Raw genomic sequence first — 26,843 nt, forward strand, 5'->3', positions numbered from 1 at the left:
TTGACACTATGATTTCCAAAGTCTGAGAAGCTTCATATACAAATTCACCTACTGGGATCAGATTACAAGAGCACATGAATATTGTGGCTTTGAAAAAAACCTCCATGTTCTTTTGTAACAATGGATTTTCTCAAAAAAAATCCATCCCTAATCAGTAAACCAATTATGTAAATTCTTGAAACTAATCAAGGTAAATCCCAGAGGTCTCTGAAGATCCAAATGAAAAAATATTTCTCCTTTGATTTCCTGTATAATTTTGTTTGTTTGTTTCAGAAAGTAGTACCATGAGAACTGCAAATCTAATTATTCATAAGTCATCACTCTATTTTTTGATTATTCAAAAAGCCAAGTCCGATCCTACCACTGGGCACCACTCTAACTTTATTAAAATTATACTTAAACAAAAAACACTGATATATTAAACTGTAATATAACGGTAACAACTGTAATGTTAGAGAGTATGATTCATGCTTATCCTCAGTTTGAGCTACATCAGTTTACAATACGATTGAAATCATTCATCTAGGTAAAATGAAAAGTATTTTAATTTATCTTGTTCACTAGTTGACAGTTTTACAATATATTTTGCAGTCCTATTTGCTTTATTACTTAATATTTCTCCTGGCGCTGTTAAAAAATGTCTCATTCTAAGCCTATATTAAAGATCTTAACTCCACATAAGTATTGTACCAATGTGATTGCTATAAAAATTGATTTAGTTTACAAAAAGTTTAATGCTTATAGTGAATACTCATTCAGCTTAGCATTACATTGTATCAACTGAAATCAAATTGCCATGTAATTGGTAGCAGAGAGCCAAAGCAGAAGTGTTCATGGGACAGAATGTCACTGATTCAGCCGAGACAGTTTCTAATCTAATTCAATTAAACTTGGATGTGTAGATGCAACAAAAAAAGCAAACTGCATATATACTAGCTACAATAATTCATGAAAATAGGCAAGAGCTTTAGTAACACATATTTTGCTAGCTCTAGACTAATGTAGGATTAACTGTAGGAACTCTTAGAATTATAATGGATATTTCCTCTAAATCAAAGGAAAAGATGAAGCATTGTGTTACATCTGCTAAAGAATTCAACAGTTATGCCCTTTTTCCTCAGGAAGGTTCAAGATCTTTATATTTTACCCAGGACATAACCATAGCATATAATAGACAAAAAATAATAGACAAAAACCTCAGGTTCTTCTCAAGGTTGTTGATATCTGGTGATGGTAAGGAATTCACTCATATACAAATTTTATTCTATTAAACAATGCATTTAAACAAAGATTTTGAGCTGTCTGATGTGTGAGGCTTTTTTTCTTATAGATACGATCCACGTTTTCAAGTGTGTGCACTTTAATACCACATTCAAAGCCTGAACTTTGAATATCAAAGTAGCACATTCAGTAAAATCAAACCAGTGGAAAATCAGTTGCTCATTTGAAAAATCTTAAATTACATTGCTTCCTTTTAGTACTGTTTTCTCTGCATCAGTGATTGTAACATACAGATTTGTCCTACAAAATATCTCTGTGTTCAGTCATTCACAGCAGGCTAATATATACAGGAACCTTTTAGTATTGACAATATATCTGCTTTGCTGCCTTAGTGTTAATTTATATCATTATCTGTAATGAGCAATACTATTATTACTAAACTGCAATACTACATAAAACTCTCAATTATCACATTAAATTTGGATTATATTATGCTAAGAGATGTCTTTATGCCCAAGAGTAATTTTGCTTTTAAAACTCATCTGTGTTTAAAAAAATTGAAAAGAATATATGATCCATTTTCATTAGGTGAGAACATTAATCTTGATTCATGATTGTTATGCACAAAAATAAAGTGTTAAGTTTAACCGTTGTATTTTGTTCAGGGTAAAATTATGTAAACCAGAAAGTAAACTTGCTCCCAACTGAAGTTCCCCACTATACTTAGAAAGGGAAAATTTAATCATAGTATGCATTAATGTTGTAAAAATCTTAAAGCTTTAAGGCTTTAAAAAACACATGACAGGGGATTTTGGGTATTCAAAAAAAAAAAAAAAAATCCAAATCAGAACATCCTAATAATCAGATGGCATCAGAGTTGTACACAGTGTGTGCTGCTACTACTACTCAGGGTCCATGACCAACTTTCACAGCTTAAGGGGAAACTGCTTGAGTCTCTTGGTGAACCCAAGAGTGGGCTTAAAGCACAGCTTGGAAGCTGCTCGTTTCCACTGACTGGGATATTCATTTTCTTCCTCTCTAGAGAGTAATGAATTGGTCCATGCTGTGATGATCCAGTAATGAATCTCAAGGTGTGTAAGGTAGGACCCAAGTGCTGCATTACATTGGCTCGTGAGGTTTAATATTCATCTGTCCTTCCTAATTAACACCAACAACAGATCATCTGGAAACTATGTAGAAGATTATCTACATAAAACTAAAAAATTCTCTTATCTAGAAGAGTAATAAGTGGGGTTTTTGGGGGATATCAACAACTTTGTATGAAACAGAACACTAAATTTGTCTTCTTTGTAAAAAAGATGATCTAGTAACCTAATTAGACTATTATTATGAAAATAAAAATTAACTAGAATATACAGCAGAAATGCTGAAGGCATAGTATCTACTGATGTTTCTTTCTCATCACAGTAATTCTGCAGTCTCCGAAAGCATCTCCTTCCCTTCTGCTTTATTACCTTTCTGCTGACTGTCAGTCATGGAAGATAGACACAGGGACCAAAGCTGCCAACACAGCATCGTTTAGACAAAATGGACCTATTACATTTAAATATATAGAGATATTTTCCTTATTCTTGACTCCCACTTCCTTTTGATTCTTTTCAGTGACTCCTTAAATGGCTTTTTAGGTATTAATTGACTGAAGAAGTATTACACTCATAGATTATAGACAGGAAAAAAAACCCAAATAACGAGTCTGTTTTTTTGCAAATCAGAGGCCAAAATCTCATCTAAAATCATCAGGGATTTCTTCCCAGTCTAAAAATGGGAAGGTTTCAAAGGCAGGAGGAATCTTAATTACTTGTATTCTTTATTGTTAAGGATGACATCTCTCAGCTCTGTCAACATCATGAAGTAGACCACTGTTTCTATTTTTTTTTAAATCCTTAGCACCTGGGAAAATACATCTTTTTAAATTTGAACTGAGACCAAAAAAGTTTAAGAGAATTAAAACAATCGGTAGGAACTGTTAACACAAACCTCAGATTTCTTCATGATACCCTGGGAGAAAAGCTGACTTTCTCACATTAGCAGTCCCTGCCAGTTCAACTTGAACAACCAAGAGCTTTCCTTCCAATCCAGTCAACTAATTAACAAAGAAGCATGAGTGGAATTTTTTGACACAGAGGAAAAACCTAGGTTCCATTCACAGGCTCTGTGGCTTAAACTAGACAAGGTAATAGAACACAGCACAAGAATGAAATAGCATCTAAATCCATCTTTGAAAACTTATGGTCTAAAATTTTCCCTTTAGTACCTGCTATTTATCTAGTGTTTTTCATTTATGGCATCCAATAGTTATTTCTGAGTGACAGAAAACACTCACTCTTCCAAATCTTGAGAGTTCCTTGCCAATTAGTGGTACTACCAACACCGTATAACAGGAGATAAACTTTCTGTTAGAATCCATTTTAAATTATTTCTGCCGGTGGATGTAATGTATTGGCATATATTTAATTAACCTGCGTGCAAGACTGGGAGAAGACAGGCAGATATTTCACTGCATTACCAGGCAGATATAAAAAGGAACGGATTGAAGCATGCTTGGTTCAAGGGTATCAGAGCAAGTAGCTTTTGTTTTCTAGTATTTCACGAAAAGTCTAGAAATTTTTTCTGAACAGAGAAATGACTCCACAAAGCTCTGTTTTTCTGACTCTTGGGAACAGCTTAAATTCTAGGGCACAAACAGTAAAAACGAAACATAAAACAAACATGTTAAACATTCAAGGTAAACACAGAAGAAATACACTCTATCTCCTGGAGTTATGCACACATGATCTTATAAAGGTGTCCTTGATGCCTGAAGTATGTCCCCTCTGCTTTGGTAAAGCTCTCCCTACCCAGCACCCTGGCTGTTTTCTGCAGAGGTATAGTATTGCCATATCAGCTCAAAGCGTAAGGAACACGTGCCAATTCATTACCTAAAAGCCAGCTAATAAACTTCAGTAACCAGACTACTGTAAAATACTGCTTCTTCACAGTGATCAGCAGCTTGCTCCATGTTAACAGGTTTGTTCTTACTTCTTCTAATAAATGACAAATCTGTTTTTCCCCACATGCTTTAACTGGAAGCACGTGACTGGTTTATCTTTAGTAGTGCACACTTGGAGTGGAATCTATCAATGCTTCCTGTATTATTTCCCTGCCTATTTCCCCCTGCCCTCATATACCAATCAGAAACCAAGTCTCATGTTGTTTTCCTTTGGCCTGCAGTTACAGGAAGCTATTATCTCTGTGGAACACAAGGGCAAATAGAAATGACAATCTGTCCTGACCCAGAAACATGCATCATGACTCACCGCTGCACTTGCAACTTCCAGTGTCTCATGCCTTCTAGAAAAGAATTTTTTGCCTGTGTATCTCCATAACTAATTAATTCTTAGCAGAGTGCTTACTAAGTAGATTAGAAAAGTGCTGTAGCTGCAGGCTGTATTTATGTTAATTGAGAGAGGTTTAGTCTCACACTAGGCAGCTTCTAACCTTTGTGACAGCAACATTTGAACACAAAATCAACGTTAATCAGAAATACTGCCAAAATACTTTTCCATGTCTGCTACTTCATTCCAAAACATTAAGATATCATTCCCCTGAAATGGAACATCTTACTGATATTTGGTAGAACACCTACCATTCGGAGATGAGAGCCCCCAGTGACTGCAGGAATCACAAAGGCTCACAGAGATGCCGAGACACAGCCCAGGGCCTTGGCTCTTAGAGGCCATAACTGGAAACGGAAAGAGATTCTCAGGCTGATCCATGATCTTTCCACTAACGTGCTGCGTAGCATCAGGCAAATTAAGATATCCACCATCTCTTTCGTTATTTATCTATATAATGAGTATTATGGCATGAATATTCCCAGCATGCATGAAGAAACATTCTAAAAACTCTAGATGGCAAAAATTGTTTAAACAGGTATTCTGCTGGCAGGCTAGATGAAACAAGCTAAATTTCAAAAGTGGTAAAAAACATTAAAAAAAGCACAGAGCTGAAATAAATTACTTGTTTAATTAAATTCCATTCATGTAGCTTGAATTTCATGCAGTGTTTATGAATAATATATTGCAATTGAAAATAATTGACTTCTGCTTACATACTTATCAGACTTAACAACTGAAGCCTGAGTTTCCTAAAACAGCTCATTTACCCAACCTGATTTTGTGGTAATCATAGCTAATATCATGTATCTGAGGCCTTATCATGGAGCCACAGTGCCTATATCTAAGTTGCCTTGTTTCTTTATATCTCATTCTTAATAAAATCATAATCACATTACACTGCCATCAACAGTGTGTGAAGCCAAAGAGACAGCTGGGTTATGCCATCACTTGCTGATACAGTTAGGAAGGGTAGAATGAATGATGACTATTAAGTCCTGTTAAACAGCATTAAATGGGGAAGAAGAGTAAATTAAATTATATAGGCATTTAGTAAGACCTTAATTCATGCAAGAGTAGAGAGGATCCCATAATCAGGTAGATGCAATGGTTTAGAGGGAAAAATATTGCACTAACTAATTAATCTCCAGTACTTTCAAGGTATGTTTTATTCCTCTAAGCATACAGCACTGAAATTATTTGGAGTTTTAATTAATATTTACTTCAGATAAGCATCTTGGTAAAAATTCATTGCAAAAAATCACCTTACTCATGGCTCAGTTTTCTTTAATTTAGAACTTGTGTTCATTACATTTAATGTTGGTGAGGTAAAATTCATGTGAAATAGTTTTCCCCTTACTCTTCCCAAAATTTGAAATAAATTTTGGCCTAGAACTGTGCATAATTTGATTGTGAACATACAAGCAAGCCACCCTGAATTATTCATGTTTTGCTTCTCAGTCTGTTTTCCCCACATCTCTATTTTGAAACCTGTTACATCAGCAAGACACAGCTCCTTGCATTTTTGTATGCTTTGATATCTGCATGAAGCTTGTATTAAACTTGTGTTAGACTTGTTTGTATACAGAGAAGCAACAGTGATGTACAAACATTTAAATTTACTTTGAACTACAGATGTTTGTTTTACACAGACAAAGGGAACAGTCTCACGCATCAGAACAAAGGGAGTTCTAAGGCAGTATCACAGGACAGTATATATGCAGAGCTAATACCTGTAAATCAGGAAAGCAGCTCATGAACAACTGCAAATGAAGTACTGTCAGAGAAATACTCACAGCATCAGAACAAGCAGACCCTTCAATGTAATGCTAGAGGAGCAATCATAGCAAAGGAAACACCGATACACTTGTGAGAGCTCACACAGAATGAGTTACATCTCCCTCCTTCTACTACAATGTAATACTGCAAAGTAGCCTGGATTAGGCTTACGAAAAAATTATTCTTTTCTGTATTTCAGGGTGGGTTATTACTTTGATTATAAATGAACTTCCGCTTTTATCATGTTACTCTAGATTATTTTGCATATCTTGAAGAACAAATACAGATTCTAAATGCTATAGAAGACACTTGACTTCAAAAACAGTGTAGTTTGTTCAGCTGAAGAATGTTTTCATCAAGCAGAAAAGAGGAAAACCTGCACATGTCATTATTATATTATCACTTGAAGAAAAATAAAATAGACACAAGATGGCATTTAGTATTCATTACAAGGTATCAGCCTGATGTGATTTATTATTAGATTGCCCTCTATGTTAAGAGTAACTAATGGGGCAATTTTCTCTATGTCTTAGTATATATATACACATATACACACAAATATATTAAAGGCTTTTTCCTCTAAAGCTAATATCAGTGAAAGGCATAAATAACTTCTGATGAAATTAAAAGTCTCTGCTTTAAGGGGTTCAGTTATTATTCCGCTATCATGAGTTTGAGACTTCCCATCCCTCAGCCCTAAATAATGTTGATAACATTGATATCTAAAAGCATGCACTGAGATGGTTATTTATATAAGAAGATGAGTTCAGTGGAAGAAACCAGGTTTACAGCACCTGAATCCTTTGGAGCCACAGAGCAGTGCTAAAACCAGACATATTGTGATGACTTTGCCCTCTCCAAAACACACTATAAATTCTGTATGGAAAGTGTTCCTTTGTCCAGTTCTCGTCACTGGATTGCAGCTTGATAAGGCTGTGATCTTAGATGTAAGGTTTCTACTGCTTTCCTCTGCATGCTAATAACACTGAAAGCTAATGCAGAGAACAGAAAGTATGTGAGAACAGCAACAAGTGAGAAAATATTTCTTTTAAAGAAAATTACTGTATCAGCAGGTATTCTATAATGTTACTACAATGTAATCATTTGCACTGTACTCCTTTAGGTTTAGGTTCTTCAAAACAGCTTGGTTTTTCCTTAGAAATTTACTATAGAGAAAAGCTCTGTCCACAAGACAAGGAAATCTCACTTATATAAAAACTGTATTTGCAGCTAGACCTACAACATCTCTCATAATTATTCAGCCAAAACCAAACAATGACTGATAGTGCAGTGATCCTTACAAACTAAATTAAGGTGCAGGGCTCCAGCCAATAATATTCTGTGAGGCACAATCACTAGAGTCCTCTGATACTCATACCAAGATCCACAGGGCTTGATCCATAAAATGTGTTCAGTGCCTTGATTCCCACAGCCGGGAGCCACAGTGTATTCCTGGATCTGGGCTGCAGTTGTTGCACTGTTATTTGCTAAGTAAGGAGCTGCTGAAGACACTATTACATTATCACTACAGTACAGTGACATGGGGTGACTTTCAGTGCCTACTATAAGGTACTGGCCTGATCGTGTAATATGATGAGATTATCCTCTTACTTTTTAAGATTAAGTAGCAACTCTGTTCCACAGGTTTCAACATTTTCATCATTCTTATCAGCCTTAAGGCAGTACAGGTCTTCGATACCATAATTAATATGTAACAGTGCACTCCTGACAAGAATGGACCGAATCCTGAGTACACAGCACAGATCTGCAGTCAGGATGTTTTTCCATAGTCTCACTGGTCACCCATATGGACCAAAATAGCCCAAGTCTGAAAAATTTCTGACATATTGGGAGGCCTTTTTGAAGCAGGCAGTCTAGTGTGAGGAAAGGGGCCTAAGATATTTTGATGACATGGACCATATTTTGTGCTGTCACCTTCCTGACTGGCAGTTCATGTGCAAGAACTTGTGAGTTTTGTTTTCCATGCTATCAGTGCTACTGTTAAGTGCTGTACATCACCAAAGGTACATATAGCTTCTGTATCAGTAACTCATTCTCCCTTGACTACATATTTTCTTTTGCAATTATAAGAAGCTGAAGAAAACAATTTAAAAAGTGCAACGTGTACATTTTTATTCAATACACTAGGTTAAGAACCTTCAGTTTTCATCCTGTTTATAATCTAGAATTCTCTACTGTGCAACGCCAAAGATTCACAGACCCTCAGGAGAATGCTAATGCATAAATGCATGCTACAAATTAATCAGTACGAAGAAGAGTGACTAACTGCAAATTAAGGATTAGATAAGTAGTTACTAACAAAGAAGCAACCACAAAGCTCAAATATTCACTGAATACTAATTCTGTTTTAAACTCTACTATTTGTAATGAAATGCAATCTTACAAGACAATCAGCTTTTTACTACAGAACAGCATTTTAAGCATGCACCATCTATAAATTACTTCATCTTTTAAACACTTGAATGCATAAACAAATAACTGTACAACAGCGAGATCTCAACAGCTAATTTATTGTATGACTTCACTCATGTCATGATGAGTAATTTCGCAGTTAGATTTCCATTTGAAAGTATCTATGCATTTTGTTACTGTCTCTTAGTTAAATCTTTCTTACATTAACTCCATAAAGTGGCTCTAATGGCCTACTTAAGAACAGACTTGACTTTACTAGGATTAATGGATGTAAATGAGATTAAAGTTACACTTCCCAAGCCAACACCAAAAGATAACAAAGCAATACAAGTAGTTTTGCTCCATAACAGTAGTCAATATTCTAGATCCTAATCTCCCTTGTGTTAGTAATAATCTGATGCCCTGAAGAAAAAGTAATTTCTAAATTTCCATCCAAAACAAACTCTGTCCTACTCTCTCTTCAGTCAGTTGGTAAACTCATTAAGAGGCAAGGCAATCCTCATCCTAAAACAAAGGCCAGTGAAACTAGAGGCCCTTCCACTGATTTTTCACGGCCTTCAAAGGAGGCCCTAAACCAAGAGAAATCAGACCACCATAAGGGATTGTCATTAGAATGATCTCATTGACACTCAGAAAAACCTTTATTGATAAACAGGAATAGTATCAAGCTAAGTCTGCCTAATAATTTCTCAACAGTGCTATCCTGAATATTATTTGACAGCCAACTAGACATCACTTAACATACACTATGTGATAGACAAACAGCCATCTAATACCTTTCCCTAAATCCTGTATTACTGCCACTTGAAACACTTTAAAAAGCAAAAATTCACTGCTATTAAAATATTCTCTAATCAGTATATTCTTTTAAATTCAAACTGTGTACTCCTGCAGAACATATTAAGAAATAAATGCTGTTCAAGGAACCATACCAGGCTTTTAGAACAATGAAATCTTTTTTACACAGTTCATGGAGACCTATTAAACAGACATAAAACCTTTCTCTGGCTGTTCTCACAAGCACTAGAATTTAAAGCCCTCAATTCTGAGGATATGATGCAAGGAAGTGGTCCTGTAGCAACCAGCCTCAAGCAGCAAAAGGGAACACCACTGTACATACAACTTATTGTCTTCTAAGACTGCAAAGATGCTTTTCAGCTCTGATACACAGATGGCTATGGCAACTGATACAGGATTGATAAGTATTTGTAGTATAATACAATTTTGGAAGAAAACCAGGTGTCTTCCATGTTGACTTTAGAGAGTCCACATTAATTTGTGAATTGATATTTGCACAATGAAGAAATACGTGAAAACAAATGCAGATGCAGAGTGAATAAAGCAAGCTGAAGGAATGTTTTGGGGATATACCTTTCATATATAGATCAAAACTTTTACGTATGTGATGATGCATTCAGGTATTTAACATTAAACATTTGGAAAGGTGTCTCATGGTTAAGACTCCTCTGAGATTTTTTTTCCTTAAAGTATTTTCATTTTGATTGTCACTTACTGGATTCAAGCTCATCTCTATTAAAAAATTACTAGTCAGAGGACAAATGGATTCTCCTGTGAGCCTTCGGAGAGGGTGATATTCTTCCACAAAAAAACTATTCAGTCATTCATTTTCAACCGTCATGCAGGGAGGCTTCCTTTCTGACACTCTCTAGTTAAACATTTATTCTCAGTGCTCTTATGGGTCAGATTTCCTCAGGAAACATCAGTGGTAAAAATTGGTCATATTGGCTTAGTCTTTCATGAGGACTACTGAGAACAGTCAAATAAAAGTGGACATTTGGGAAAAAAAATAAATCAGGCTTACTCAATAGGAAATGAAAAGCAATTAAATGTCACACTCTGAAGGGGGGAGATGTTAGAGCTATGGAGTTAAAATAAGAAACCTCCCAAAACAGAACAAAAATACACACCAACCTTTCTTCAGTCTGGTTCCATTTAGTCCTCAGCTATGACACATTTTTCTGTGTATCTTATTAACTTGAGAGTCAGCCCTCAGTTATTTTTATATCCACAAAAATATATCCCCCAAATCATAATGCTCTGAGTAATATTTCAGTAATACTTTGCAATTGATTAAGGACACCTCTAGCACTGTTATACCCCTGCAGATACCAGGCAGACATTTCCTTCCTAAGTCACCAGATAGCTCATGGAAAGTGAGCAGGCACGATAAATGAGCTGTAGTTTTCTAGACTGTGCTTTTTAACAGATGTATTTACACATTTCACAATCTACCGGTAGGGATGGTGTGTGTTACTGCCAAATGTTAAGATGAAATGTTATCAAACAGAAGTTTTCCAACATATTCCCATTATGTTGACTATTAAGATCAGCCTGCTGCATGTAATTTTTTCATGTTATGTTCTTGATCAAGACTTTTTAAACTATTGCTACTATTCTAATTATCCTTTCGTTACCAATACATGAAAAGTACATACTTACATCAACACAGGAATTGCAGAATGCCTAGAGACTTGTGCCACTTAAATGTTTAAAATACCTCCTAAGCTTATTTAATTATTAAATTTAGAAAAACTCACATTAAAAACCTAGAACTGATCCCACTTCTATTTTACACTGCTCTTCAAAGGGCTCTCTCCCTTTCAGACAACAGCAGAGGATTGTGTCTTGCCTGAGCCAGCTACTTTATACAAGATCTGATTTCCCTTAAGCAGTTCCATGGTGAGAATTAGGCGCTCCCATGCCACTTGCTGGTAAAAGCCTGAGGTGTTACTGGATTGCTGTCAGTGTCAGTGTGGCCTCAGGTGGATGTTTTAGAGAAACAGGAAGAGATTCCTGGGGAAGTTGTCAGTCCTCTGTTTTGCTGGAGAGGAACAAACAGAGCCCGTATCATGCTGGACTGTTGGCATCTGCTGTACCGCACAGAACGGCATGTTGAGGTATGCCGGGACAGATGCAGTGATAGCATGGGGAGACATCTAGTTCCCACATTAGCACAACCTAAGGCAGTACAGGCCTTGTCACATAAGCTGGCCCAGGCGTGTACAAGCCCCAGTGAAGGTGCTACAAGAACTGTCAGAGGCTGAGGTGTCCCACCATACAACTCACAATATCTTACTTGTGTCCTTGACAGTGGGGGGTGCTATAATGCCACTTGAATAATGAACAACATGCTGAGCTCAGATCCCTGCCCACAGGGCATTCAAAATCTTAATACATTAATAATACTATATTTTACTAACTCTGATGGTTACTAGTTCCTCATGGATACATGGTAGTACCACCTAACATGCTCAGACACAGACAGAATTTTGTCACAGCACCTTCTGAATAGCAGCCACACAATGACACAACCACAATCCACATTCAGCAGAGCTCTTACAGATCATCACCTTAAGTGATGTGTCAGGCTCAGTGCAGTTCACAAACACATGAAACAAATATTAATCTGGCAGTGCTACTATAATCATACTGTTTGTTTATACATTGATGTCTGTTCACACCTCAAAGAATACGTCCATTTTTCAGCATCTTAAGTATAAAGGTCTCAGAAATAGTGCTTTGGTGAAGGGGCTTATAATTGTCCAGGCTATGATCAGATTAGTTTCTTTACATGTCTAAAAAGAGTTGAGCAATTAGAAGGAAAAAAAGAACCAGAAACCCCACACTCCACAAATGTAACTTACCTTAAAAGTGATTTCTGATTTGACTGCCTGTGATATATTTTCAGTAACTTCCTGAAAACTTCCCAGCTTCCAAGGTTTGCTAGCATAAATGTAACACTGAAACTAAGGCTTATGTATTAGATCTCTTTCTCAGAATAGATTTTAAGTTGTTTTCAATTATAATGCCTGCATTTCACACCGCACTTGTTAGTCACATATTTCATGAACTTAGGAAACAGAAACAATTTTCTAAGATTGAAACCCCACATTATTAGTATTTTCAAAAACTGCACAGAGCATTTGAAACTGAAAATATCTGAAAAATATTTTAGAGAACTGTGTTGATAACTCTGGATCATCGAATTTCTAAATAGCAGGGGCTATGGAGTTAACTTGTGCACAATCTAAAAAGCAGAATATATTAATAACTAGAGAACATATGTAAATCTAATTTCACATCTAAAAGTGCATATATTTCAGACATTTCAAAATGGGGAAGAATTTTGCTCCTACCTCTTCCAAAGCCCATAATGAATCAACCACCGGCTTGATCTTCTTATTGTTATACAGATTTAGGAGTTTGTCCATCACACTCTTGATCAGGCCACCTCGATTCTGTTTGAAAAGTAGATTCAACAGGGAAAATCCAGCGATGACTTTGTTCTCCTCATAGAGCTTGATAGGATTTACTTTCTCAACCTGCCACCACTGGAAAGCCACAAACAACAGCAGGGTTAGAAAAACATTATTCAAAGAATGTATAGGAAACTTCACAAGAAAACTGACTGGGCAGATGTGATACACTACTCATCTGTCAGATCTGAACAGTAGCCAAGAGAAGCAGTAAAGATTTTATTTAAGGCAAAGGCATGAAAGTGTGCAGCTGACTGACATGTGGATATAAAACAAAGACATGTGTTGCATGAGATTAGGGTATTCCAAGAATGGCAAACAGACCTGGGTTTAGGATGTGGCTCTAGAAGTACAGCATTTAGACCTCCTTTCTTCTGCTATTCTTCGTTATTTTAAGAGAGCCATGCAAGCTACCCAAACCTTTGCAGGCAGCTCTTGACTATTATTCTTCTCTCAAAACCAAGAAAACGATGCACTGCTTATCAGTTTCCATTTACTCTTCATCCATTATTACATTTGTGATATTTGAGCAAGCCTCATAATATCTAATGAAATTATTTTCTCTCATTTAGCCTAAGGGCATCCTTGAGACTGAGATCCCACCTCCTAGCAAGTTTTATTTGAATGGGTCAATTTTTAATTAAAATTTTCATGCAATTTTGATGAGTTAAGTTTTGCAGTATAATTACATAAAGAAACTGGTTCTACTTTTATACAAGATTGTATATGCTTTTTTAATTAAGTCAATTTATTCATATTTATTCAGTCAATAAATACCAGTACTATCTGAAAAACATTTCAGTTGAAATCGATTTCGTTGGGCCAATCAACCCCATGAATTATACACATCTGGATACGTTTATATTAACAGTAAAAAGGCTGTGAAGTAAAAATTATCTTGTTTTAGTTCACAAACACATGACAATAACAAAGATCATGCCACTACAACCATTAAGAAAATGTGGGAGGCAAAGAACAGCTTCTTGCTACAGCCTTTGACTTATCTTGTTCTCAACTACACAGAGACTTTTTAAGCTAATTTCTCCTGGGAAGGAGTTGTTGCTGGAAGCTGTAAATGAGCTCTTGGCAGAAAGATTGTATGACAGATCTTCAGACAAGGTTTCTCCCTCTGTTTTTCTTGTCTGAAGGAATCACTTTCACTCCTGGTTAATTTATTTCTCACTAGCAGTTTATTTGATAGATTTGTCCCTTATTCAATCTCTAGGATTTCTCAGAAGATTTTTGTTGTTGCAGGAAGATTAAGAAAAAAAATTAACCCTTGAATTTTGGATTTGTTGATATTATCAATTAGGAAACAAATACAACATCATCATCTCTTTGATGTCACTTGAAATTAATATGGAGAACTGAAAAATGCATTTCTGTACGGAACTAACTTCTGAAAAACTGAAAATGACTGGACACAAGCCCCACCTTAAGAGATGTATCTCCTTCAATATCTCCTTTAATTCACTGCACTGTCCCAACCGTGTTTTCAGATACGAGGAACCTACAGGGTACAGTTATCCATATCCATGGATATGATATCCTGCCATAAGTAAATTAATAAATGCAGTCTAACTTTAAACTTAGCTGTAAAAGGGCTAACAATTTAAATATGCACTGCACACAGATCCAATTCCTGTCTAGCTGTTGTATCAGAAGAAAACACGTCAGACCACACTGCAGTTAGAAAACCACCCTCTTCAGCAACATCAGAAGTAACAACTTAGTACAGATAAATGAGAATGATAAAGATGAAAATGCAACAGAAAAGACTGAAGTTAAGAGGAAAGAGCAGAATCACAGCACTGGGACACTTACTGATTTTGCAAAACTGAAGAAGCTTTTTGTCTCCCCAGTAACCATGTTAGATGAACCTGTAAAAAGTAAGGACCATTTATTACATGTAAAATCGCTTCCACAATTCATATTTAAGAAAAAAAAAATGTTTCCCAAGTTTCAGAAGGTATTAGTAGACACCCTTATACTTTGGGAATAAATAACAGAGGCTCAGGTAACTGAGCCCTACCAGTTCATAGGTATTCCAAGATGACAAAACAGTCTATGAAATCTTCCCAAACCAGGAACAGGTTAAGTGCTACTAGGCATCTTAACACCAAAACTCTTCTATAGTTCTCTCTTTCTCTGCATTAAAATGCCATTTATCTCTGACACACTTATTAAGCAGCGACTAGCACACAGGTGTCCTTTCTCTGTATCTGTAAAGATACAACTGACCACTACACATGCGAATATACATGCCTGCACACTACAACCTGTTAACAAACATAATGACAATTCACTGGCAGCGACTTCGTTACAAACAGGCAACCAGGCTGGCTTGTACAGTCCAGGCAGGTCCCCAAGTGACAATGCGTTCGTTGTTGCCACTCTGCTAGCCAGATGTAAGCCCAAGGAAGCAGGTACGCTTATCCATGATGCCACTGCACCTTCCACAGCAATACAGGTATGTTCTTTGTTTCAAAAGTTTAGCAATCCCTTCAGCTGTCCTCCTACAGAAGCCTGGCCTGCTTTAGCAACACACAACACGGCAACCTGGCAGAACTGCAGGAAAGACATGTTTACTTGTTATGTGGAACAGTCCATCTACATGAATGGAAATTTGTGAACAGAAGCCTGGGCCTGAATTCCTCAAAGTCCTGTCAAATAAAAACTATAGCATTTTTTCTGTAATCCTTTTCCAAGCTTCCCTCCTACAAGAGCTATATTACAGTTTCCTTGGCCACACTGATTCCTGTGGTGTGTAGAACAACAAAGCCAAGCTTTCTCCTACATTTCTCCTATATCACCCAATAGCGTTTAACAATCTGAAATGTCTGTTCAGTTTCACTTTTGTATATTTTTAAAAAATTTTTATTAAGAGCTTCTTTGTATTACCTATTTTTTTTCAATAATTTAGTCCATGCTCAGCTTCACTAAAATCCTTGATTAGAAATAGTCAAATTGAGAAAGTGTAACACAGTGGCCTCCAGCTCTGGGAGAAGTGGCATGGGTGATTTAAAGACATTTTAAGCTTTGCAAATCTTTAGTTTTGAAATATGTACCTGGCTTTTTCCACTCACCATATAAAATGTAAGTCCCAAGTGGTTTCAGAAGACTGAGGCCTTTCCCAGTATTTTCTCCACAAAGACAGTCCAAAACAATATCTACGCCATCTGTCGAGATTCTAAAAAGCAAGAAAGAAACCTGACTGCAGTAAGAGGCACAGGACTGGTCAGCCAGCATGATACAGGCTGATTGTTAACATAATACTAACATTTTCCAGGTACTTTAGAAAGGCCTCTAAGGATGAGGCTTTAACTACATGAAAACTTTCTCCTCACCAAAAGACAATTCAAACTCATTCAGTGCGGGGATGCAAATTTGTTGGGCCAGCACACCTACACCCTTCAGGTTTAGAAGAGCAGGAAACCATCTTGCTTCCCCTTTTTGAGGGCTTTCAGTAAAATTATCAAAAAAAGAGGTGATAAATATAAAGTTCTTTTTGAGTGGAATCAAATGTAAGAAAATGTCTTTTGTTTGGTCAACGAATTCCAGAGAAAAAGGACTTTTTGTTATTCACAGCTTATATTCTTTTTCTGAAGTCATAAAGAGATCTTATCCTAGAGTTCTTCTCAGATAAAATGATGTCCTTGTAGTTATTTAAAGAGTCTTCCGTTTCAGACTTTGTATCAACTAGATATCAGAGTTAAATTAAGCATAAAGAAAAATTACCAAGAGCTAGAATCCCAGCTCTAAAGATACAATCAGGCCATATTATAGAAAGCAGAAAGTATTTATACTGTTTCAATAAATAGTTTGCATATTTATAATTTTTCAACAAACAGCTTTCTGAATGCAATGTCAATATGATGCTGAAGAAAAAAAATATATCCAAATATCCTGATTTAGTTCTTTTTTTCCTGGCAAAACATCAGCCTGCAAAGTCCTATCACTAGTCTGATCTAAGTCCAATATCCTACCTCCTAACCAAGTCAACAGCCAAGCAGCAGTAAACTCTTGATTAATATTCTTAAACAATTATGCAAATAACTGGTGCAGACACTAGAAGAAAATTGCAGCCTGGAGACTGTCAGAGGTTTAAGGGGCAGTCAATAGCACTTAGTGCCCAGGAACACTCAGCCCCTGATGCCCATGCCTTCTGCAGTGGTACAACTGCAGCCAGAAGTCAATGCATCTTTCTGCTTCCTCACAAAACAAAGGTGATACTCAGACATCCACTGGTTACAAACAGCAACAAAATCGGACAACTTTACTCTTTGATACTGCTGCCATATGTGGGGTAATAAATTGTTTCTATTCAGCCACCGAATGAGCTTTCACTGTAAATGAATAATGACTTTGCAATCAAACAGCTTTCAGTGGCTTCCACGGTTGAACTGATTCCTCATCCCCTAGGAACATTTCACATTCCTATCACCTCTGGGGTTTTTTTTGTTGTTGTTCATTTGTTTGTGGTTTGGTGTTTTCTTTTGGATATTTTTTTTTTTTTAAATGGACTTTGCTCCCTGGTGAAAGCTCTTCCCTGGAATACCGCAGTTACCTGCAATAAAGTAGGTTCCCATCAATATCCTTTCTCAGCCAGGGACCCACCCTTTCGTGCTCACAAACCCTCAAGAAATGAAGAGTCTTCCCCTTCCCTTACGACTCACCCCAACCCAGTGTGCAACAGGCTGGCTGTCCTCCCTGCTGGCCAGCCAAACATCTTAAGCAGAATAGTATACAGCTAATATACAGCAAACAGAACAACTACACTGTTCCCTCCACAGCCTCCTTAGACAATCTGTCTTTATAGCAGTCTCAGAATTACCACTACGGGGTTTTTTTTAATCCTTCCAATGCAAAGTGAAAATACACAGATCTGAGCAACAAATCAGAGTACTGGCACATTCTACAGGATGCCAATTCTGATTTTTAAGGAGGACTATCAATTGTGCTAATACTACGCACCTCTATACCAGGAAAAAGAACAAACTAGCTTGTTGCATCTACATTTTATCTTTTGTACCCACTGGTTCTCTGCCTCATTGGTCTACTGTGAGGTGAAAATATTTGTGAAAACGTAGGATCACCAAAAGGGATTTTAACAGACTTAACAGAGGAGAATTCCACCCTTCGTAACCAGATCTCCTTTTGATTTCAGTAGTCAGTTACACAGAGTCGAAGTGGTGTCAGGAACTGCCCCAAAAAGAACTGCCCTGATGAAGGGCAGAAGCAGTCAATGTTATCTGCAATCATAAAGTTATCAGAAGTTAAAGGGGCTTTATTCCTTTTTTTTAAAGCACTGATTTCTGTTGTATCTGCTCCCACATCACATACCCACATACCCTGCCAAGGTTGGTGCTGAACTCTGACTAACGTTTTCAAGTGTTCTTTCTTGCCAAATTAGTGTTCATGAAGTGGGAATTGCTAGAATTCAGTTTTGACCTCTCTACAGCAATTTTCCAGGGGCAGCAAAACACTCATATATATATATATATATATATATACACACACACACACACACTTCCCCAAGAGAAAGGCTATCAGAGGGCTGAAAATTTTGCTGTAATTCTTCTGAGCTGTAAGAAAATGAATGGTAGGGGTGTCATCTGCTGGACAAGTTTTATCTTTTGTGGTGAAACTTCCTATATGGAAAAGCCTTCCTTTGATATCAAACGTCCTTTGTGATTGATCACTTCAAATGTTCTCTTAAGCCTTTGGGAGTGCTCCAGAAACAGTAGCAAGACACCCTGCTTTCAGCTCCAACACCAGTCTGGATTGCTAACAGCTCAGACAGAAGTCTGCTGTATACTGAAGGGCCTCTTTGAGGGCTAGCAACCCTCGTACTGAGAGACTTTGAGACGTTGCATGACACTGAGGAATGCAGAAGTTTGACAGGAAGCCTGTCAACCGTACTACCTTGGGGTGCCCCTTTGAGAAATTTCTTGGTTTATGCCCAGCTACATAATCTAGTATTTTGACAGATACAAGATGAAGGGGAAAACATTATTCTTATCTGTCTGACAAGTAAAATCAAAAGGACATTTTTTACTAAGATTTTTCTTATCAATTCTGAAGTTTTGCCACCTGTATCAACACCAATATCTAAAACCAGACAAATTGGAAAACAAAGTATTTGAAAGCATGTAAATAGAAATACACATGATGACTTCAAAAGGCAACAGAATGATTCTAATCTGAATGCAAACAAACAAAATCTAAGGATCTGAAATTAAAACAGACATCATGTGCTCTGATATCAATCCCTGGCAGAGGATAAAAACCCAGGCAGATAGAAACACACCAGAGAACTCCAAAACCTGGATAACTTACAGATCCACTGAAAATTTCTTACACAGTGCATTACAGTGAGCTACTACAGAGGCAGATAATAGCAGAGTACATCCTTCTGTTAAGGCCTTTACTCTTTTTCACTTCCTTTGCTCAGAACAGATGTCCAAATATGAATATGGACTAACAAAGCTTATGTTGCATATCAATGGAAATGCTCACTAACTTGTCCCTTGTAGTGGACAGATGGAATATCTGAAATAAACCACAGTTCCCAAATTCACAAATGTGATCTCTTCCCATAAATATGATCAGCCTGGTGTCTTGCACAGTATTTTGCCAAATACTATACAAACCTTATTCAGGAAAATAAAAGATTACCTCTTTACTTCTTGAACATAGTCTGCATTTCTGTCAAACAGGTGAGTTACTGAATCTTTGATGGCTTCATGTTTGAAAGATGAAGCTGTTCCAAAAACAGTAACATTGGGAATGGTTGAACAGAGCTGAGCAACAGCTTGACCCTGCAAACACATTATTATATTAGTTCACTGACATGGAAATTGGTTGACAGACTTCACAGCTGCCAATTCACTCATGACACAGCAAAATCCAAACCCAAACATGTGCAAGGACTTTCCAAACTAGTTTCTTAACCAGTGCAATGCATTTCAACCACAGGGAAAAAAAAAAAGAAAAAAGCAGCACTTAAATCAAAAGGATGTTCAGAAGAGAAAGCAACTGCAAGGACAAAAGTAATTTAATGTATCAAAAATTGCACTGGAAAACAGTTCTTCTTGATCTTTTAACAAAGGCAGTATAATTTACGGAAACAGCATTAATTTATAAGGACCACCAAAAGTGATTACTCAGAGTGCTAGAGAAATATTTCATATTTGCTACTTTCATCCTATGTGCATTTTCCCCAGAGTCCCTTGAGTAACGTCAGCAGCACACTTTGCACTTCACACCTCAGAACAGTGTCGACTGCTTCTGCAACGTGATTCCAGTTCTCTCTGCTCATGGGGAAGGCCCTGAAGCACCTGTCACCAGAACAGAAGTTCTGGCTGATAATGTACAAGCACTTGGCTCCTCTAGTACTCAGACACAGCTTTTATGCTTCAGGTTTTTGAAGTCCTAATACAGAAGGTCTAGTGTAGTCAGTCTCAAGACAGCATGTAACCTACCATTCGTAAGTGACCACGTTTTTTTATGGTTTCAGTAGGACACAGCAACTTGACATAACAAATACTGCATAGTAAGCAAATCTGATTTCTCTGTTATTAATAACAATAATTTCAAAGTGCAGAAATAGCCTTGAGTCACACTAACAGGTCTGCTTATGTCAGTGCCCCAATACCAAAAACTGATTAACAGCAAGGAGCATAAAATGGCATAGAGCATGTGTAGGAAAATCGTTCTCCCAGTATACCCCTCCTGTGTCTGTCTGGGCAGGAATCCAGTGGAGTCGATCAGATGCTACGTTGGTGTTTAGGATGGACTTGGGGCATTGAGAGAGTTTGTGCACTCCAATGCCTGTACTTCAACTTTCCCGTTTTGGGCCCCAGAAGGCTTCAACTTCTGCAAGTTTTAACCTCAAATTTCATGATGCTGAGAGAAGAAGGGAAGCACTGCGTAAATGCTGAGCCATCTAGATTTCAAAAAAGATCCTAACAGGTCATCTTTTTACAACTGCGGGTTTTGTTTTACTCTTAACACACTAACAAATGGAGACAGGCTTTTGGTAGCCACATCCTGCCTCTTGTCGTAACCACATTATTCCACGGGAGCTAGCACAGTTACACAGATATGCCCAGAAGCAAGAAATGGCACTGTCATTCTAAAAATGTCTGAAAGAATTCAGCAGATTCTCTATTTATATTTACAGGGAAAAGATTGTGATCTGTAAACTGTATGCATGACCAGTAAAATCATCCATGGATAAACACATTTCATTTCAACCAGAAACCCTGATTATTAGTATGTAAATACCAGTAACCAGTGCTTGGGCTTTATTTACAGTAGAATAATTAGATAACCCTGCATACCCTGGGGGTCTTGGCATCCTCACATATAATGAGGAATGCAACTGCTACTGACAATCCTCCGAGCTGAACAGTGCAAGACAAAACAATATTATTACTTATATATGGTGGCATCCAGGAGTTTTAGATTGGTTTCCTACTGGATTAATTAGTAAACAGCTAGACAGCAAGTCATGGTTCATGTGATCCTTTGGGCAGGTACCAATAGACACACAGAAGAGAGCAGGAGGGATGCATTCTCATTCTTACTTTACAGATGAGAAAATGAAATAACACAGCAAATTGAACACCGTCCAACAGCTCACAGAAACTTATAGCAGGATCCAGGTATGAATGCTGATTCGAAGCTTGGTAATCCAATACCAAACATAAGTGACCTTTTCTTTTTAAAGCCATCCACCATTTTCCTGGGTTGGAATCCCTAATCTCTTAGAAATCATAGGAAAGTCCATTTCTGAGAGGCCTCATCTCACAAGAAGCAACATCTCCGGGGAGCAGAAAATGTATCACTCCTCCAATAGTTTATTTCTCTATTAGTTACTGTCTCATTCTGAAGTCTAGGTTTTAGTCTCCACAAATATTGTAACAAAGTTCCAAGAAAAAAAAATAATCAGGATTTTGTATTTCTCCTTTTCTTAGTCATTTCCACTAGCAGTCCTCTTTTCTCACTTGCTGTGTCTCCCAGAAAACCATCATACACAGTGATTCAGGTAAACCAGGGGTTTATAATGTATGCTAATTCAGTGAAATTCTAACGTTATCGATCTATTCTCTAATTGGTTTTCTGCGTTTTCAATCTAACTTGGGAAGACACGGGATAATAAATATATCCTGAATCAAAACCACTGAATGTTTAAAAGGTCAAATATTAGAGTAGAAAACATGTTGATTTTTATCCTGCAGGAAATGATTAACATTTAACAAACTGACAGTCAGATGCACAGAAGTGCACAGAAAGCCCAGGATGCACACAACCTATTTTGCTCCTGACTCAAACTCGTTAGTACCCCCCTTCCTCCCCTCACAGAGATAAGCTTATCTAAAATCCCAGATCAGAATACTTTCCAGCTTTCTGTAGATATTTAAAGCCTAAAACTGACTCATATGACCAGTACGTTTATAACTGGATGAACAACATCACTGAAGTATTTTGAGGCAATTCCCTGAAACATTCTTCTACAGCTTTCTGAAGATCTTAATTTGACATTGACGCGTACTTATTTTTGTGCGAATTGTTCTGAGATACAAATACTAATAAATCTAGAAATAAAGGCTGATAATGGACTTTCCATGCTTCCCCCACCAAAACAGGAGAACTGAACGCAACCTATGAACTCAAACTTTTCTCTAATTTCTGTGGAATTCAACTAAGCTCCTAAACAGCACTGTGGCTACGCAAGTCTCTTAAATCTCTTTGCTAATCCCTCAAGTCATCTAGCTACCACTGCATCAGTAGCTAGTGTTTGGATGGCTATACATTGTAATTGTGAGTATGTGAGGCCCCAGTGCTCAGAATATCCATAGCTCACAAAGGGTTCTGCAGCTGGAAGGAAGAACATCCTCCTCCCAGAGCTGACGCCGTATCCATGCGGTTCCTGTTCCCCCACACATTCTCAGCAGAAAGCACCTTTTGATCACGGGGGCACACAAGTCCTGTCTTGTCTTTTGGATTCCAAAGCCACCCCCCTCCTAAAAACTGCTCTGTGGTAGACAGGGACAAGAGGGCTGTCTCCTCCCCCCCAAAACAAAACCACAGCATCTCTGCTACCAGGTTTCACTGTGGAGACCACATGGATATGGACACAGGCACCATATAATCAGAAATAGCCTATGAACTCTAAAGCCTTCCAAGAGGGTGTTTAATTAGATAGGAATGATTTAAAATATGAAAATAAAACTCTTCACAGGTTTAACTTTTCATATATCATGCAAATTTCTACATATAAGTACTGACCAGATTCTTGCTTCCTGAACCTGGGAAAATTAATGAGTGGCAAAAAATAATTCTCACTTAGGCAATTAAATTTACCTTTAACAGGATTTAGCAGTCTTTGAAAAAAATGATCAATTGCTTCACTGAAGGGACAGACTTGGTTACAAAATATTCTCTTAAAATGGAATTAATCTCTTTTAAACTACATATATTTTATACACTACTTATCATGCAGTACTCTACACAGTGAGTTCTCAAAGAAATTAATAACCTGGATCTGCGTTTTGTGGAAATGAAGCATGTCTCCTAAAACTGGATTTGGCATAGAAGTCTTGTGTCTCTTTAGCCTCAAAGCCTGTTTGATGGATTCCTTTTCAAGGTGTTCTGTCAATTTATAAAACCAGTACGCTGAACCTAATCTACACATATGATTATTACAGACTGTACTATAAATGGATATTCTTATAGTAGTTTTAGATCCAGTAAAAAGATTGAGATTTCTTTATATCCCTTTGCTCTAAAGCCCAAGTTTAAAACTGCATGACTGGCAACTTCTGGTACTGAGATAATCACATAAAAGAAAAGTAGATTTTTAAGAAGTAAAAATGAAGTAGACTGTTCTGTGCATTTAAACAATTTCAAAGTAAGAAAAAAAAAAGTCACTGACATTTAAAAGTCAAGGCATGTATAGAAGAAAACATAGTATTAATAAGCTATTTATATTTTTAACTTAAAACTGGATGAAATACAAGTAAGGGGTATAAGTTAGCACATTTCTGAAAGGGTCTGACCTACTGGCACAAGCCAGACCTCAATCTGATGTGCAAGCTGTGCACTGAATTACAGCAGTTATAGATCAGTATACTTTCAAGAAAGCATCTTTTCAGCTATTATATAAACTGAGGCCAGCTTTACAGCAGGAAGGAACAAACCATCTAAAAGATACCACCCTGCAAAACTACATCTATTAGAACCAATAGCATCAGTAAAAAATTACCATTTCTATGATATATTTTTGCAGCCCAAAGGTGCTACAGCATTTTAAAAAAGTCATTCAGACTTAATCTTGCACAAGAAACCTGTCTGGAACTGAACGTGAGAAGAATCCACATTTCCAAAATGCTTTGATGCCACATAACCACATTGGAAGGTGGTATGAAGTACACATAGTAAGAAAACTGCAAGAGAAGACATCTACTAATCTCCTGGCATCAAGGAAAACTTCTCTAGTGTTAGGAGAAGTCAGATACACAACACTCCATTTCCTGAAGGTGTCATTTTTCCAATTACAGCGGAGGAAATTGGAAACCAAACACTAAGGTGAACAAGGAGTGGAGAAACTGAAATGTAATTCCTGAACAAGTGTAAGGCAGCATCTGCTACACTCTGCGCATCACAAGTAAGTTTTGGGGTAGAGGGAGGGGAAGAGTCACCACAAGATAATGATCTCTTTTACCCTCAAATTCTCTTGTTTTCTGCAACAATTAGCAGAGTGGGGTTTTTTCCTACTCCATTGCAAAATTGTGCAGCTGAGGTGTATCTAAAACTCAGGGCTGAATCTCCATTTGGTACAAATCCTCTTCCGTTCAGTGGAGTCACACCAGCATACTCCAACTGAGATCCTTGCCCAGAGGATGTAAGCTTTATCAGAAAAGGTAGAACAGCTAAAGAAGAGTTAAGCACTGCCCATCTGTGACATGACTCAGCAGGGGATTCAGGGAAGGACACGTCCTCTGGGGAGCACAGGGCTGCAGAGGCCTTCAGAGACTGCAGCCTGCTTTGGTCAGGGAAATTGCTTTTTGTGTATGACTCGCCAGGCCTCTGTGTTTGATTAACAGATTATGCTCTGAGGCAGTGTCTGGAAATAGACTCTGGCACGGCACTGGGACTCTCCTGCACTGCCGAGGGAGCGCAGCCGCTGCTTTAGAGCCATTCCGCGGTCCGGGGCAGCTCAGCGTTCAGATACCGTGTCTGGCTTTAACTGAGACAGCCTGGGTACTTAATGCAGCCTAGACCTGGTTACCCAGAGCTCTGTGTGTGCTGATTTATCCCCTTCCTTGTCTGCTGGAGATGAAATAAGAGGAAAGCACTTCATCAAATGCAGAACAGCTATGAATTGCTACTATGAAAATAGCAGGTGCAGTCCCAGGAGGTACCGGGTAAAGATTGCAGCAGAGTGGGAAATACTAATGCCATTGTATAGTATGCTGGCCAGGACCATCAAGAGCAGAGTAAATTCTGATTATTAACATTTAGGAAGGACTGACTCAAACACAGGAGTGTTATTTAATGTGCTCCTACCTGCTAGGTGCAGACAGACCTAAATTCAGTCTACCCATACAATATTTAAAAGGATCAGGGATGCTGTGAGACCTGTTTTAAAAGGCTCTGGCTTTCATACCAGCTTACTGCTGCTTTGTTGCCAACCAGCTTAGAGCCCAGGAAATGTGTATGTGTCTGCCTGGACCAGTGTCTGTAGGATGACTGAGGAGACAGACTTAAAGCATTATGAACAAACCAACCTGCTTTCAGCCTGAAAAACACAGGCCAAGGAGAGATTTGATTCTGAGCTTTTTCTAGCCATAAACACCTATACACCCTACCAAAAAGACCTGAAATAAGTGCCCCAAGAAGAAAGAATAGCTAATTTTAATTAATGGACAACACCAGCAAAACAAAGATACATTAACTGGCCAAAAATAAAGTCTGGAACCTGAGAAAGATTTCTCACCAAGCAAGAGAGAGCAGAGAGAATTTGAAGGCATAAACATTATGTATTTTTTAAAGAAGAAATACGGTAATTCTCTTGAAATGGTTCCTATATGCCTATGATAGCAGGTGACTAGATTTACTAAGGAGTGCCAGTTCTTTGTCATATAAAACATCACCACTTCAGTGATTCAGTTTGGAACACATCCTCAAATATTTGCAATTTAGGCAAGGGAGACACAATACAAGAGAGGGTTCCTGCCAAGCAGTAACCAATCCTGCCAGGATGACCTGTATCTGTTGCCAAGTGAGATTTACCCTTCAAATACAAACATGAGAGCTGCATCTGTAACTTACTCTGCTTGTGCTTCCTCTGCTGCTGAGCCTGAAAGGGAAGGTCACATCACAGCTTCAGGGTAGCAATCAATGTTTCCGCATGAAAGGCAGCTTAATTTTAACATCCGTAAGATCGAAATGCTAAAGAATTGGCTAATAATTCTGCTTTACATCTGAAGGGTTAAGTGATGAAATCAAAGTGTTCACACAATCCTGGTAAATAACTAAAATTCAGAATAGGAAGTACATAAAGAGCAAACAAATAAGCAAATGGGCATAATGGCTGTCTCTCACAAATCTAAATCCCTGAAAGAATTCATTTTTTGGGTAGATATCATAAAGATAGAGACAAGATTTATTAAAGCTAGAAAAGAAGAGCCTAAGGTTTTTTTACCGGGGGGGGGGGGGGGGGGGGGGG

The 26,843-nt window shown here is 37.6% G+C and overlaps 1 protein-coding gene across 1 annotated transcript in view; it reads right to left on the reverse strand.

Annotated features, from left to right (window-relative positions):
- Window positions 1-26,843, reverse strand: part of VAT1L (vesicle amine transport 1 like) — a 56,831-nt gene that overhangs the window by 20,998 nt on the left and 8,990 nt on the right. The window contains exons 3-6 of the mRNA XM_026856519.1: window positions 19,784-19,926; window positions 16,192-16,295; window positions 14,930-14,985; window positions 12,986-13,180 (exon numbers count right to left, since the gene is read on the reverse strand). Of these exons, the coding sequence (XP_026712320.1) occupies window positions 12,986-13,180; window positions 14,930-14,985; window positions 16,192-16,295; window positions 19,784-19,926 (498 nt within the window). The remainder of the gene's footprint in view (window positions 1-12,985; window positions 13,181-14,929; window positions 14,986-16,191; window positions 16,296-19,783; window positions 19,927-26,843) is intronic.

Source organism: Athene cunicularia, assembly GCF_003259725.1.
Source record: "Athene cunicularia isolate RWA chromosome 11 unlocalized genomic scaffold, athCun1 chr11_part1, whole genome shotgun sequence".
Taxonomy (NCBI): domain Eukaryota; kingdom Metazoa; phylum Chordata; class Aves; order Strigiformes; family Strigidae; genus Athene; species Athene cunicularia.